The sequence below is a fragment of the Astatotilapia calliptera genome, chromosome 8 (assembly GCF_964374335.1).
Source record: "Astatotilapia calliptera chromosome 8, fAstCal68.1, whole genome shotgun sequence".
Lineage (NCBI taxonomy): Eukaryota > Metazoa > Chordata > Actinopteri > Cichliformes > Cichlidae > Astatotilapia > Astatotilapia calliptera.
Genome location: NC_137429.1, coordinates 15,943,756 through 15,959,548, shown reverse-complemented (window position 1 = coordinate 15,959,548; position 15,793 = coordinate 15,943,756). Strand labels below are relative to the sequence as shown.

Sequence of the window (15,793 nt, the reverse complement as noted above, 5' to 3'; positions counted from 1 at the left end):
GACTTTTAATTCATTTGAAAGCCTGATGCTTAACCTCGTCTCCACCCCAGCTGTAAAACTCAGAAATCAGTCTTACTTGTTATTATATATCGTCCACCTGGGCCTTACACAGAGTTTCTGTCTGATTTCTCAGACTTTATATCTGATTTAGTGCTCAGCTCAGATAATAAAATAATTATTGTGGGTGATTTTAACATCCATGTAGATGCTAAAAATGACAGCCTCAACATGGCATTTAATCTGTTATTAGACTCAATTGGCTTCTCTCAAAATGTAAAAGAACCCACCCACCACTTTAATCACACTCTAGATCTTGTTTTAACATACGGCATAGAAACTGAACATTTAACAGTGTTTCCTGAAAACCCTCTCCTGTCTGATCATTTCCTGATAACATTTACATTTACAATAATTGATTACTATTTGTCATCCTACAGCTCTTACCCACTATATTTTCTGCCAACATTTGAAGCTGAGTGTTTCTTCTTCACTCACTATGTGTTGATAGACCTCTCTCCGTTTAATCATTAGTTATTATTCATCTCTGGCTCCCAAACCAATCACAGCAGATGGCCCCGCCCCTCCCTGAGCCTGGTTCTGCTGGAGGTTTCTTCCTGTTAAAAGGGAGTTTTTCCTTCCCACTGTCGCCAGAGTGCTTGCTCATAGGGGGTCATATGATTGTTGGACTTTTCTCTGTATCTACTGTACAATATAAAGCGCCTTGAGGCGACTTTTGTTGTGATTTGGCGCTATATAAATAAAATTGAATTGAATTGAATATTTTGCATCCTTAAAGTGTTTCAGATAAAGTTAAGACTACAAATTCAGATGAAGGACACTCCAATTAAAACAAAATAAAACCAGTTTCCATCTTTCATCACTATCATGGTCACCGCATTGATGATAACTTAAAGAAAGGAATCGAAAACATCACAGAAGATATCTGGCAATGGTGTTATATAAAACAAACATAACTCTGACAAGTGAAGCGGTTAGACAATACATTTTTACCCTGTTATATAATCCGTAAAATCATCTTGGAGTCTATGTAATGTAAGCAACATTAAGAAATTAGTATTTTCCATGTTTTTAAAGAGCGGGTTGTTTTTCCACGCATGACAGATTTTAATTTTTATGACCCTGATGAAGGCCACAAGCCCAAACGCATTGGTCAGTTAATAAAGTTGTTCCTCTTTATTAACTTGCCAGCGCATTTTCGGCTAAGTGTTGCTGGAGTTCCTGCGTTGTAAGTGCCAGAAATCTTTGCTGCAGATTTTAATTTTTAATCAGATCATTTTTCATTTGCTTCAGAAAAGTTCACATTATTCAGTTACATTAGATGTTTTAGTGTTTATAGTAAAAATGTGTAATTCCACTTAGATGCTGTTAGTTAAAAGTATTTTTATGCTTTTAGTTGCTTTTGTTCACATATTAAATTAGCGTCCTCCTTTAATTTGCGTATAAGGATCCAAAATAACAACAAAAATGTTTAGATGTCTTTCCTTGTTCACTTTTATTTGATTTGCAGTTTAGCCCCTCTACAAAAGAACGGAGAACCGACTGTGTCAGAGGTAAAACTATTCTCTTACTTTCTCACAGAGGGATGTTAAATTTAGACCGCTGCTGCCACAGCAGCTTTGATTTCACAAACCGAGTCTGCGAGTAAAGACAAAACTAAATACAGAGCTCCCTCACATCATCACAAGGATACTTGGTAGAGGGTCGACCAGACGAAAGAGATTTACGGCTCATCTTGCTCAGATTTTGGTTTAACACGATTGTTAGAAATTTGGCAGGCAAGCCCGACTAACATAACCGACTTTATGTTATTTCAGGACTCCTCGGAGTCCGGATAACTTGATTCCTGAGGTTTTTGGGAGTGTAGCCAGGATATTTTGAGAGTCTTGCAGAAAACATAACCACATGTACACTTTTATTTATTCTAAAAGAATTGAAAAAATGTCTTTCCTGCATTTCCTTCTCACATCGTTAAAGGAAATCTTAAATTCTCTAACTGATTTTGCATTAAATTGAAGCACATGGCATGGTTTCACTGTCATTTTGAATCCAGCCCTCAAAGGGTTGATGTTTATACAATACAATACAACTTTATTTATATAGCACATTTAAAGACCACAGGTACACCAAAGTGCTTCTCAATAATACAATAATATGAAATAAAATTAAAATGACATAAGGACGTGATAACAAAGTGCAAAATACATTACCAGATAACACAGAGCACTTTAATCTGCAACGCTAAGTTAAATAAATAAGTTAACAAACGTAATTTAAAGGATTGAATAAATTCAGACATGCGAATATCAACTGGAAGCTTATTCCGGTAATACAATAATATAGGTTAAAATTACATATAGGTTCAATTGCAAAGTACAAAGAATATGGTTTCCACTGACCATGGAAACAAACTACACAGTGTATGTAAATAAAGACTTTTAACATGGATGTTTCATTCATTAAGGTGTTCAGTCTATGTTTTACTCATGCAGAGACACGGCAGTTAAGGAACAGATACAGTTACAGGTACGGTTCATCTATAGCAACAGAGCGAGTGCATTTTCCAGTATTGTTCTAAGAGCTGCAGTTTCCTGTTGGTGAAAGGAGACTTGTCTTAAAGCTTTACTGCCATGTCATTGACTGCAATGCCAAATTCTAGATTTAGGAAGAAGTAATTTAATTAAACCAAAATTAGGAATAAATATTCTGATTGTCAGGTTTTTACTTTCAAACTAAATTTCCTTCTTTGATATCAGGAAATATGGACGTCAGGTGCAGGAAAGGAAATGATGGAATACAAACTGAGACATGTCGGATGTACAGACACAGAGCGGCTCCTCTGTGCCAGTTACATCATCCTTGGCCATATACCAGCTCATAACTCAATCCCAGTTTTCCTCACACTAAACTACACCCCTGGAAATTTTCCAGCGACTACACTTACTCTGGCTATTTCCTGCAGCCTATATTCATTTACATTTATCCTAACATGGTTTACCTGTAAAACAATTTGGTGACTGTATTTTGAATTGTTACAACTAACACATGGCAAAAACAGACACACACAAATAAATGTAAATCAAGCGTTAAACATCCAAACGAGATGTTATCAGATAATCTGCGCTTCAGCACACTCACCCCCTGTGTGTGCTGCCTGCACCAGCCAAAGGATCACTGCACTGTGAAGAAGAAGTTGTCCCATCATGCTGGACCTAAAAGACAATGTTTTTGAGACCCAGCGGGAGGATGAAGATGTTCCGAAGTGGGGAACCTAACCTGATTACGAGGGCCTAATATACACTCAGCTCTGAGGCGTCCCTCCTCTCACCAGCTCTGTTTGTGGTGGACCCTCCCCCACTTACTGGCAGATGCACCAGAGGTGTGCACACACTAACTGAATAATTGGCCTCTTAAAGTACATTAACACTTAACAGAGAGAAACAAAGAGAGGGAGATTACCAGATTGGACATTGACTGATGACCTGTGGAGGGTGCATTACACATACAGGCTGGGCCAGCTGATAGTTTGAAAACTATACGTATACACCATTTTTAAAAGTATAAAGTGAAAGAAAAGAATCAGAAATGATGTATGCAGGAAATTTGAGTAAAGAAACCCTCAGTTTCAGGACAGTGTCGTTTATTTAATACAAACTACACCAAAATGGAGAAGCAGTGTGTGAAAAACACTGAAAAAAGTACACTGGGAAATGTTTTTGCCTTCATTTGGTTCTTTTTCAGTTATTCTGATGTAGATTTGCTGCTGTAGTTTGGATTATTGTCCTGTTGCTGATCCAATATGAGCCAAGCTTTCAGGCTAATGGACACATTAAACTCTAGAGTACTTTGGTATAAAGAGGAGTTCATGGTTGACTCAGTGACGACAAGGTGCCCAAATCCTGTGGCTGCAAAACAAGCCCAAACCATCACCCCTCCATCACCGTGTCTGACAGTTAATATGTGCTGTTTGTGTTTTTTTCTTTGCCAAACATGTGCATTATGGCCTCCACTTTCCAAACAAGCCATACTTAATTATTATAATTGTACTGTCAGGAACTTTAACATTTAACATGCTTCCTGAGACATGTGAGCTGTAGCTTGAAGTTTTTTGTTGGGGGGGGGGGTCCACTCCTGTAAAGATTGGCAGCTGTCTTGAAACTACTTGTTCTAACTATAAAATGATGGACTTCACCAACAATCGCTGCTAATGTCTTTTCACCTTTCCACTGTGTTAACACGCACCTGAATGCTCCAGACGAGCAAAATGTCAAAACCTCTGCTTTCACAGAGGTGCCCACACAAACTGATGATCAGTTAATCAAATGCATTTGATTATCAGCACCTGCCTGCAACATGAATTTCTTTAGAAGCAGAGAGGATGTATTTAAATAATAATACAATGTTCATCTGGAGAGTTAAGACCTGCTTAGGACAACATGATATTTAATGTCCTAATATGTGAAATATTAGAACTTACAGAGGTGCACTTTCTTTTTTCCATAATTATATGGATGGATGTTTTTATGAATTATAAATGTATTAGGATTAGAAACTTTTTTCCTACTAACATCAGTGACATTTCCAAAACTACTCTCAACCACATCTAATCCTTTAATAGTGACAAACATTCAGCTGTAGGCTTTAAGTCGCTCTATTTCCACAGTGCCTGCAGTTTTGCAATGTAAACGGGTGAACAGTCGTCAGTGCAGTTACTTATGTGTCTATAGCATGAATGATGTTTCCCTGAAGGTTTGTCAAAATAGCAGGTAGACGACGACACCGGTCACTCTTGGATTACAAAAGCACCGTCGTACAGCATAAAAACAACCATGGACAGGAACTGAGCCTCATCCATGCAGCCAACTATGAAAGGACTGATTAATGTAAATATAATCCATCATTCAAATTGCTGCACCACAGTGACAGAACACAGCCAAACTAAAGCTATGCATGCAGTGACATGAATAGGCAGCATTATAGCTCTGTATTTAGATTAAAGAAAGAAAATACGGTTACTTCGGTAAATATTTCCACAGACCAAAACTTCTATAAGTCACAAACAGAAAGCTCAACATGCAGCCCCTCTGAATGAAGCCTTATTTTTGAATGGACAATAATGACATCACTTCCATATGCAGAGTAGGCAGCTGGCAGAGATAATGATGATGGAAACTTGAGTGAAGTGAGCTTGGTGCTTTTTTCCACATCTCTTTCAGCCTAGAACGTCTTCACAGTCCTGGCCTCCACACAGAGCGGCTTCATGTGTGTTTAAAGTGACTAAAAAGAGAAAGATCTCTCACCTTTCGCACAGATTCCTCACCTAAAGTCCAAATCCTCTTCCTGTGGGGTCAAGAAGAGGTTAATGTCTCACTTCCCAGCCCACCCAGACCTCTCACATACTTGGCTTCTGGACAAACTGAGCCAGCTTTTCACCACCTGGTAATGAATGTGTCTTTCAGTTCATCACTGATCACTCAGCTACCAAAGCTTCACCTGTAGGTTCTTGTGATAAGTATTAGTAATAACAAGGCCCTTATATGTTCTTATATGATACCTATTTACATATTGTGTATTAAGACAATTTATAACTGTTATAGTTATCAGCTAATCCACAAGTTTATTTATTTTTTTACATTTATTTACTTTATCCACCATAAGATGTTAATAATTAATTCAATTTCATTCATATAGTGCTGATTCACAAAAAAAAAAAAGTCACTTCAGGTTAAGTGATTCTGTATGATAAAGCCCGGGGGGACAGTGGGGAGGAAGAACTCCCTTTTAACAGGAAGAAGCATCCACTGGAATCAGGGTCAGGGACCGGCAGCCATCTGGAGTTGTCTCATTAATTATCGGTTTCCCTGATGACTCCTTGTATTCTGATTCCTGGCTCCAGTTTTTGTACTCCTTTTTTGAGTTCAGCAGTAAATCGGGTCTTCTGAATCAATCCCTGTTTCCCCAGTATTGTTGGGGAAACAGGGATTACCAGAGATCATGTTAGAGATTATGGAGACACACCATGTGAGAGTGAAGAGAAACATTAATGATATGCTGAAGAGCTAAATGAACAGCTGAGGAGTGACTAATGATGCAGAAGAAATGCTCAGTGGATGATGGGATGTCCTGCAGCAGTCTGAGCCTGTAGTGGTATAACTACGGGATAGTTCAGGGCCACCGAGCCAGCCAGAATGTTTTTAGCTGCCCGTTTCCTGAATCCCAAACTGGGAGCTGGTTCGACAGGAGACCTGAAAGCTGAAGGACCTGCCTCACATTTTACTTTTACAAACTAACATTTAAGACATTATTTTCACTGATTATTCAAGACTTTAGTTGTAAGGAGAAAGGTTTTTAAATCAGTTCTAGATTTAACTGGGACCCAGTGAAGAGAAGCCAGTATAGGGGAAATACGATCTCTCTCTCTCTTCTCTGGCAGTACCAACGCTGCATCATTTTGGATCAACTGAAGGCTTTTTAGATTATTAGACCCAACGTTTTCTAAAGCTTTTTCACAGCTCAGAATCACCCTTATTTACCTTATACAGAGCCACAGTTCATCCACTGTTGGAAACTGTTTCCGCTCCTCTCCATATTAACGCCAACTTTCTTCTCATAGGCTGCCCCTCATAAAGAGAAGGTTTAAACAGAAGATGGCAAAAGCCCTTCTCTGCTCACAACCAGATCTGTGTGCTCAAAATGACCAAATTAAGGAGATCCCTGCACACTGATAACGTACAGAGCAACAAACTTGGGGGAAAAAAAACTGTCAGAGACTCTTTTAGTAGTTTCTTCAGTCTCCTGATTGATTGCAGTTTCAGCACTTGTACCATCACAGCAAACAAATCCCTCTAAACACAGATGCCGACCCCTAGTTCATTCCTAAACTGCCTTTACTGCACTTCCTGCGGTGGACTTTGGTTTGACACGGCGGTCAGGATGTTGGCGTCTTGCTCTGTGTGCCATTAAAAAAAAATAACAACTGTGATCGGGACCACATAGCAGCTTTTGTTCAGCAGGGATTCTCTGACTGCACACACCCATGTCTGCCACATGCATTCCTGTCCAGATGTTGATCCTGCAGCTGGTAGAGGCAGCCTGGCCAGCGAGGATCAACGTCAGCGTTTGGTTAACAGCCAGGGAGGAGGAATCTTTGAACACGAGCATCTGACAGGAGTTGGTGCTGGTAATCCAGCCTCACCCTACATCACTGGCAACAGCTGTGAGAGGTCTGAGCAGGAGTTTAAGGGAAAGATCAAATGTGAAATACTTGAAATACACTCAAGCACTTAAAAAAAAGAAAACCAGTTTTTAAAAAGTTTTAGAAGGCTTCTTCAATTAGATCGATGGATATCAAATAAAATAAAATGCGCTCTTAAAAACAAAAATATATGCAACAGTCCACTTCAGGTGTAATTTTAGGGCCAGTCTTAATAGTTTAGCTTTCTCTGTGATCTGCATACTCAACACTGTAGAGATGGACGGGGCAGTGAGATCCCCAACGATATGCAGAGCCAGCAGAAATGTCTAAAGGCAAGATAAATTAGCTTAGCCTATAAATGCTGTAGTGTGAGTCATCGTTCATGTTTCCTGCCCCCATCCATCCTAGTTAAATTAGAGAAAACCTGTGCTCGGTCAACAGGCCTCCACCTCCAGGAAACTGTGTCTAGCACTTAGCTAGTGCAACCACTTGCAAACAGTATTACCAGGAATAACAGCAAAACGTGTAATGCACATTATAATCACTTAGTTTGCCTGATTGATGCTGACACCACATCTCAATCACTGTGCCTGGGAATCTCCTCCCACTGCTGTTAAATAATTTTTTATTAAAACTTCTTTAGGTGATATATTTGAATTCACTCCATAAATCCGCCGTTTTGCCATATCAGGCTGCTACAAAACAGATTATTTAAAAGTGTCTTTGATAAAACATGCAGATGTTACAATTACTTTGAATGTGTTAATCTAAAAGTACAGAGGCTGTCCAGAAGACATGACAGGCTGTTAAGCGAGGAACTGTGTGGTATGAGGAAGTCAGGAGTGACAGATGAGGCTGGATTACATCAGGAATCGGCTCCGAGCCCCTTCGTGTATGCATGGTGATGGACAGGCTGACACAGGTCAGGTGGGAATGGCCCTGGGCTGATATTTGCAAACACTGATCTCCAGTGTGAGTATGTAACAGTAAAGCTGCAGGAAGCAGAAGTAGCAAATGTGGGTGACATTCAATACCTGGAACAAACCATCCAAAGCAACAGGCAGTGCACAAGAAAGGTGAAAAGGAGTGCAGGCAGGGTGGAGTGAGTGAAGAGGCGTGCCAGGGGCGATTTCTGACAATGATCGCAGCAAGAGCGAAAGAAGCTTTACAAGAGTGTAACGAAACATGCCGCAATGTATGGTTTGAATACTGTGCCACTGGGAAGAAAAGAAACAAAAAAGTAAGGCTGAGGTGGTTTGGACATGTCCACAGGAGGGAAAGTGGACATACTGACCCACAGAGATGCCAGGCAGGAGGAAAAGAGGAAGACAGACTCATGGGTGTAGTTAAGTGACATGCAGAGAGTTTGTGTGACAGGAGGATGCTGAGGGTAGGGTGAGAGAAGCAGACAGTCCACTGTGATGAGTGGACCATAGCCAGGGAGCATTTAAGAAGTCCAAGATAACACAAAGATGAGGTCTGATGAGAGCAGCAGGAACCTTTAAGACTGCAAGGAGCACAAAAATAAATTTCACTTCATTTCTACAGACTTGAGCAATTTCAAAGTTTTTTTATTTATATTGCAAGTGCTGTACAAAGGTGCAGTTTAAATTATTCCTGTTTCCAAATGAATAAATAAAATCCCTCTTCATAACATAAACCTTCAGATAGAAATTTACAAATGTATCCTATTACATTCATTACTAGTATAAACAATGCAAGCCCTTCAACAAAACCCCAAACTGCACGGCACATTGATGGGCCACGACAACGTCCTTAAATGGTTTTCAAATGGTCAACATATTGGTTCAGCTGTACAATCATACACTACTATACCATCCACACCCTGGTCACCAAGTGTGAAACAGCACATTTAGAAGTGACTGAATCTAAATGTAGAGGTTTAAGGTCTAAATCGGGAAAATGGGAGGGTTGTGATTTCATTGTAACGCTGATGTAACCTACTGGAAACCAAAGTGAGGAAAGTCAGATGATCAGATAAAAGGAAAACAAAACAGGGAAACCGTTCAAGTGCAAAAAAAATGTGAGGGAACGGGTGAGGGGAGGGAATAAGAATCAAAAAGGTCAAAGGAGATTAAATATACACATATATAGCGTCCGTTTCAATGAGCACCGAGGGGGGTTTGTGCCTCGCCTCCTTTCACTCTAGTGCTCACAGCATCCTGGTCATCAATAGAACACCAGCCACCGCTGTCCACCTTAAGATGGAAGAGCCAGGCATCCAGTAACAGACCTGAATGAAGATATTTGGTGATGTTTGCATCCACGTCCACAATAGTTCTATTAAAGCAATTTAAATTGTCATCCTCTGAAGCAAAAAGAACCTACTCCATGTTGCTTTTCAGCTGATGCACCGTACGCTTGTCCAGGTAACGGCAGAAGAGAGTGAGCAGGTTTGAGGGCAGAAGGAGCGGCTCCACCAGCGAACACTGGGATAGTTGTCCTGCCACCTGGAATATGATGTCAGTCCTAAAAGAGAAAACATCAGTCTCAGGAGTAAGCTTAGACCCGTCACTTCATTTGATATTAAAACCTAAAAGACTCCCACCAGGTCTCAAAGTCCCCGATGCTGGGCTCTAGAGGAACACCCGAGGACAGCAGCTTCTCTCCTTGGGAGAGCAGAGCGTACAGCAAGGACAGGCCGAACTGAAAGGGAGAAGAGAAATCCACCAATTAGAACAAAGACCTGTACCACTATCCAGGCAACTTCAGGGTTAACCCTGGATTCACTGCCGTTAGCCTCGCTTACTCAAATATACACTAACGATATTGTGCTTGGTCAGATGCTACAACACCATGCTTCATGTAAATGTGCTCATAGCCACTGATGAACCGCGGCTTAACTTAACTATCAACTAGTTAAGTTAAGCCACCGTGTCAGGATAAGTGAAGCCAGAAAATAGAATGTCATCCTGGGTAAGTTGAACTTTCAGGGCCTTGTAGGTCAGAACACAAAAACAAAAGCACAGACCTTGTTCTGACATGCCAGCTCAAGACACTCGTATGCCGTTAGAGACTCCAAAGAGGTCAGATCTTTGAGGACGCCAATGAGCTGACTGAACGCCAGCCCACCGATCACATTTCGAAGAGGTGGGTAAAGCACAGGAAGGGTCTGAAAAGACAAGATTAAGCCCAGTCATTTTTATAAAGACACTTGATGTTCGTCATTTATGTGCATAACTCCAGCCTTGTGTGTTTATAGGTGGAGCTGTGCCAAGTAGGCCTGTAGAAGACCAATTGTTTTTTTTCCATTTGCAAATCTCTCCTGTAACTGGAATATATCAAGGCTCAATATATTCTTCAATCTCACCCCGTCCATGTAGACTGTAAAACCAGCTGTAACTGGTAGAGGCTGAGTAACATCAGGAAACCAAACAAGAACCAAAAATAAATATATCACCAAGTGGTGTTGCTAAGCAGACCATTCAGCTTACATTTCCTTTTGCACAGCTAAAGCTGCCCTACCTCGTCTGCGTCTCTGCTCATCAGTGTTGGTAGGTTAGTGGTGACAACACGCAAGATTTTTAGTGCAGAATCGTGTTTCAAGAACGGCAGCAGACGGGCGACGAGCTTTTTGCCTTTGGAGACGAGCAGAAAAGGAATGAAGTCCCCTTCCGATTCCCTGCATCAAAATTTTTTAAAGTGTTTAAAACGATGAAGTCACGTGTTAGGATGCATTAAATGACAAACTGCATGACTCACAGGGGATTGTGGTGCTGCAGCTGGGAGTAGATGTGCTCCACTTTCCTCTGAATCTTCTCCACCAACCTCCTTTCTTCTGCTTCGGACAACAATGGAGTTTTCATCCTCTCCGTTTCCTCCACCTCTAACAGAACCATGAACAACTGCAGGACAGAAGCCATTTTACAAGGCGGCAAAAAAAAAAAAAAAAAAAAAAAAAAAAAAAAAAAAAACCCTCACTGCTGTGTCAAATCAAGTCATAATCAGGTACCTTTTCTATTTTGTTAAGGATGTCTAATCGCTGTAGTCTGGTGTCTTTCTGATACTTAAATGAGAGGAAATAAAGGTCAGTAGCAGGAAAGGCAGACCGAAAACAATCAAACACAGGGAACCTCCAAAATACACAATCACCTCAAGCAGACCCTGAGGCTGGACTGCATGAACAGCACTGATGGCTCGGCGAGGAGAGTAACACGTGGAAACTGCAACTTGACCCAAAGAGCCTTCAATGTGCACCACTGCAAGAACAAGAGACTCTTACACATAAGCAGAGCAACCCCTGTAGAAACAGATGCATTCAGAAGGATCAAAAATAAGGCATCTATGAGACAAATGTTTTAGGATGGAAGCATTTTAGGCCTCGTGCACCTCCAAAAACATTCAAAAAGGCAGGACTACCTGCATGCACTATTCACCGACTCAAATGAGTCCAACAGCAGCTGGAGGGAAAAATGTTTGTTAAATCAAAGCAGCGTGGAGATAATGTCTCTCCTACTCTCACGGGCAAATTCTGGTACAAGCATCTCAACATTCAATGAGAAACGCAGCCTGTGCCTCACTAACCCGGTGTGTAGGAGTCTGTTTTTTTGACGTAAGGCGTGGTGAGCTTAGGTGGCTCCCTCTTGCTCCTGATGCCCAACTCCTCTTCGGCCATCTTTGATTCTATTCGACGATAGTACTCCTGTAACAGTTTAAAGGTTCACCGGCAATCAAAAATGAAATGCTTCTTCGCTTCCCCTCTCCCATCAAAAAATTAAAGAGCAAAGCTTTTATTTCCTACCTGATAGTAGTAGTCTTCAAGGTAAGGATTCTCACTTTGCAGCTGGATCATCTGCAGCCGGGTGATCCACTCCTTTTCTTTGGCCGTCATAAGGTTACAGTACGGATCCCAGCCCTCTGGCTTTCTATAAGCAGGTCAGATTTGGCCGTAAGTATAGCGAATGACCCAACACGATCAAACTCTTCACTCCATGCACCAACCTTTGGAATAGCCGCTGTTTTTGACTAAGCAGTCGTTTGTGTTGGGGATGGAGCTGCGTGGCTGGACCAGGGTACCTACTGGTTAGAGAACTGTCTCATCAGTATGCATGAAATCTCAGACTGTGCTTGGTTATGAGCACATAAAGAGAAGATGCATTTATATATATGAAATCTCCATCTTTCATTTCCAGAAGGCTTATACATCCAAGAACATCTGCCTGTACCTTGCAGATAAACATTAGCACCACTCACTGATATTTATGCATGACACACAATACTCAAACTTTTATTTAAACAGATTAAAAGTCTCTTTGTTTTTTTTTGTTTTTTTTTTAAAGAGTCCTAAACTATGAGAGGCAGCTTTAAACTAACATGTTCTCTGGTGCAAACCTCACACAGAAAGGGCCCCGCCCAGGTCACACCCAACAGTGAGCCACCGTGATGCTCGTCTTGGACTTTTGCATCTCAAACTTCATGAACTCAAAATTTATAGTCAGAGTTTAACAGACTATACATTTTGTTGACCAAACCTGTTTCAGCAACATTAACGTCAAGCACCTGAAAGGCTGTACTGGATTAGAGGGGCTGTAAAAAGGGGATGGCCTTGGTGAGTTGGCTCCGAAGCGAAGTTGCATCATTTTGGGAGTCTGAGGCGTCGAGGGGCAGGGGTGGGTTGGAGGAAACATGAATGCCCTGGTCTGCTTTAGTACAAAATAAAAGTCAAGATCAAATCAGATCTGCACAAAAACACGGAAATGAAGGGGTGAGCAATACTGAAATCAACCTGATTGTAATGCTGGCGTGGGGTCAGTGGCTGACGTGGGAAGAGGGGGGATCTTGGTACTATGGGTGGGTACACCTGTATGAAAAAAAAAAAAAAGTAGAACTTAAAAAAGGGAAGAAGTCCACAATTTACAGTGAGTCAGCTGATTGTTTAGAAGCAGTGACACATCAACAGCATCTATCCAGTTACACAAATATCCAGGTGGTAAAAAGCCAGTTGCCCACCTGAGTGGGTCCTCGATGGCCAAACTGTCTTCTGGAGTACAATCCTCTGGATTCCCCTCGCCTGACCCCATAAAGGGGCCCGGCGGAGTACGGCAAGTCAACAAAGTTGGAGTTCAGAGTCTGACCTCTACCTCTGTGCCCAATTACACACACTATAGCACTGTCCTACAGAACACAGGAAGATACAAAGATAAAAATACAATGAACTTGTCATTATATGTATAACACATTCTTAAGTGATCATAACCTCAAGTATGGATCCTGAGGTTCTTCTGGTTTTTCTGTAAGAGGGCATCATCATCTAGGATGGAAAACAAACATGGAAGAGAAGCATCAGCACCACAGAAGAAAAACAAAGTGTAGTAAAAGGATTAAAAGTTGGCACTTACATCATCCTCAAAGGGACGCTGGTACATGGTGGTCCCGCAGTCCACTATGGCACTGTCAAGACTCTTAAAAGAGCAAAAAATGGATCAAACGGAGGATTTTAACGTTTTTAGTGCAATTTTCTGACAACACACAGATTCATCTTTGTCACCTTAAGGCTCGGTCGGCCCTCGATTATTCTCATCACAGCTGGGTCTTCAAACATCTGCCCCCTGCCCAGAGCTGCTCTCTGTCCCCTACTTCTGCCGCGCTGCCTCGAGGAAGCCCACGGAAAATACTGCAGCTTCTGTCGGGGAGGCGACGGGGCTCTGCGGGGAGACCGAGGTTTGGGCTGTGGGGGAGGGGGTGTTGCAGGTGGCGGCGGCGGCGGCGAAGGCGGAGCCTCTCCAAACTGAAGGCTGCTGCTGGACTTTTCTGTGGTCCCGTTTGCATCCAAATCTAGACATGCAGGCAGGGAACAAAGAGAAACAGATGTGGAAACTCTGCTTTCTGATAGGTTAACAGGTTAGATTCCCAGTAACCCTGTAAAAACGATGCAAAAATGCAACTTCACATATTTCTTTTAAGTGGTCAGAACCAGAAAAGTCCTCTAAAGGCTGCAGAGGTTTCCTGAAATCTTTTGGCCCCAAAAGTCAAGTTTTTCCTTTTTTTCTTTTAATCAACCAAGTGTTTTTTCACATTTCGTTTTTCAGTTTAACTATAATAACCTTGCCTATTACTCTAAGGTATCGTATGAGTAAAAATGGCAGGGTTTGCGAACAGGTAAAGCTCCCCAACTTTTATTGGACCGGAGTCTATTCAGGCCCCTGGGCCGTATGTTTCACAACCCTGGGTTCGAGCACAGCAGCCAAACAAGCACACATTACCCAACAAAGCCCGATTCAACCCTAAAGGCAGCACCTTATGAGCCGTCGTGCATTTAAGAAGTGCATTTAAGCTACGTCAAAGAGGACTGTGCACAATAAAAAGGGATCAAGGAGGCTGAGCTGGAGCTGAACATTTTAAGATCTTCACAGCTCAGGTTGAGCGGTTTGGAGACAAAGTTGCAGAGAGGAGACGCTGAGATGGTTTGGATGTTGAAGATGGAGCGAGGAAGAAACAACAAAAGAGGTTTTTGGATGTAGTGAAGGAGGTTGGTGTGACACCTAAAGGAGCAGCTGAAAGAAGACGACTAATTTCTTTCCACTTAACCTTAATCTGACCTGTAAGATAAACATTTTTAGTGTTATTAAGCCTCAGTTTTAAGTTGGAATGCCAAATTATCATGCTGGATGCTTACATTATTTTTTGATAGTAAAAGCTCACGTTTAACACACAGACACGTGGGGGGGCAAAGAAGTTTAAAAGAAGAACACCTGTAAGCACAAGTTACACACCCATCCCAAACGTCTCCTCATTGTGGACGTTTATCTCCTCATCTTCCTCGGCCATTGCCTGCAGCCCCGAGTCCATATCCGTCCCACCTTCTCCATCACTCCAGTCCTCTCCATTCTCAGGCCACTGCGGCTCGCACACCTGCACCACATCCTGGTGCGTGGAGACAGAGTGCTTTTTAAGATTTATTAATGAAGAGAGTGTTTCTAAACGGCAAATAGGCCAACAAATAAATAAATCACGCAACAACACGTGTGGAGTTTTCAATCCAACTTTCACCATCTGTTCATTCCGGGCATGCGATGGCTGCCTGATTAAAGCACACACATTAAAGAGCAGCAGGTTGAAGCAGACTTACGTGTTGCTGCTCTGAGTCACTCATAATTCATTTCACAACTTCTTTCCTCTCCTGATGAAGTCGACGGATCGCGACCACCTTCGCAGCGTTACCCGCGTTCTCTCGTTTGACAGCGCGTGACGCTCATTAACTTTTAAGCGAGCTCACCTGTGAGGTGACGCGTAGGCGTGGACACGTCACACGCGGCTCCCAGCAGCTGTCAAGTCGCCTCCGCCCACGTGCCGCCCACATGTCGTCTGGGTGATTTTTTTTCGTCTTTTCTTCGTTTCTTTCAGCGTTTGTGTTCAAACCCTGCCTGTAACTACTTTACAATTAATTACACACGATCCTCAGTGAGCGAATAGTGACCTCTGGTGGCCAAAGTCAGTATTTCCCTCACACACGGAGCGTTTATTCGCCCTTCGCTTCTCTTAATGGTCCAGAAGAAGAGGGGAAAAAATCCTTTTCTCACACACAGCAGACATTTTAAAGGACTGCAACGTTTATTTACT

General features: G+C 41.9%; 1 protein-coding gene across 4 annotated transcripts; it reads right to left on the bottom strand.

Moving 5' to 3' along the window:
- Positions 1-8,768: 8,768 nt before the first annotated feature.
- Positions 8,769-15,483, bottom strand: patl2 (PAT1 homolog 2). 4 transcript variants are annotated; one of them, XM_026162979.2, is made up of 19 exons: positions 15,303-15,483; positions 14,947-15,097; positions 13,722-14,008; positions 13,573-13,635; positions 13,431-13,484; positions 13,184-13,348; positions 12,960-13,034; positions 12,734-12,876; positions 12,176-12,250; positions 11,976-12,099; positions 11,759-11,876; positions 11,327-11,433; positions 11,187-11,240; positions 10,937-11,079; positions 10,700-10,856; positions 10,206-10,346; positions 9,783-9,880; positions 9,563-9,703; positions 8,769-9,467 (listed from the first exon to the last, which is right to left on the bottom strand). In XM_026162979.2, exons 1-19 carry the CDS (start codon positions 15,324-15,326, stop codon positions 9,434-9,436), a joined length of 2,154 nt encoding a protein of 717 aa, XP_026018764.2. In that variant the 5' UTR covers positions 15,327-15,483; the 3' UTR covers positions 8,769-9,433. The 4 variants fall into 4 exon arrangements, with proteins under 4 accessions (XP_026018764.2, XP_026018765.2, XP_026018762.2 ...); XM_026162980.2 differs by having other exon boundaries at positions 12,734-12,873; XM_026162977.2 differs by having other exon boundaries at positions 12,176-12,253; positions 15,303-15,482.
- Positions 15,484-15,793: the final 310 nt, after the last annotated feature.

Bases quoted from the DNA above. Each gene is read 5' to 3' on its own strand.
- patl2 (XM_026162977.2), bottom strand. From the start codon at position 15,326: ATGAGTGACTCAGAGCAGCAACAC. The intron at 11,877-11,975 runs GTAGGAAATAAA...AAACTGTTACAG, and splicing joins TTGAAGACTACTACTATCAG to GAGTACTATCGTCGAATAGA. The intron at 11,241-11,326 runs GTGATTGTGTAT...CTCTCATTTAAG, and splicing joins AGCCTCAGGGTCTGCTTGAG to TATCAGAAAGACACCAGACT.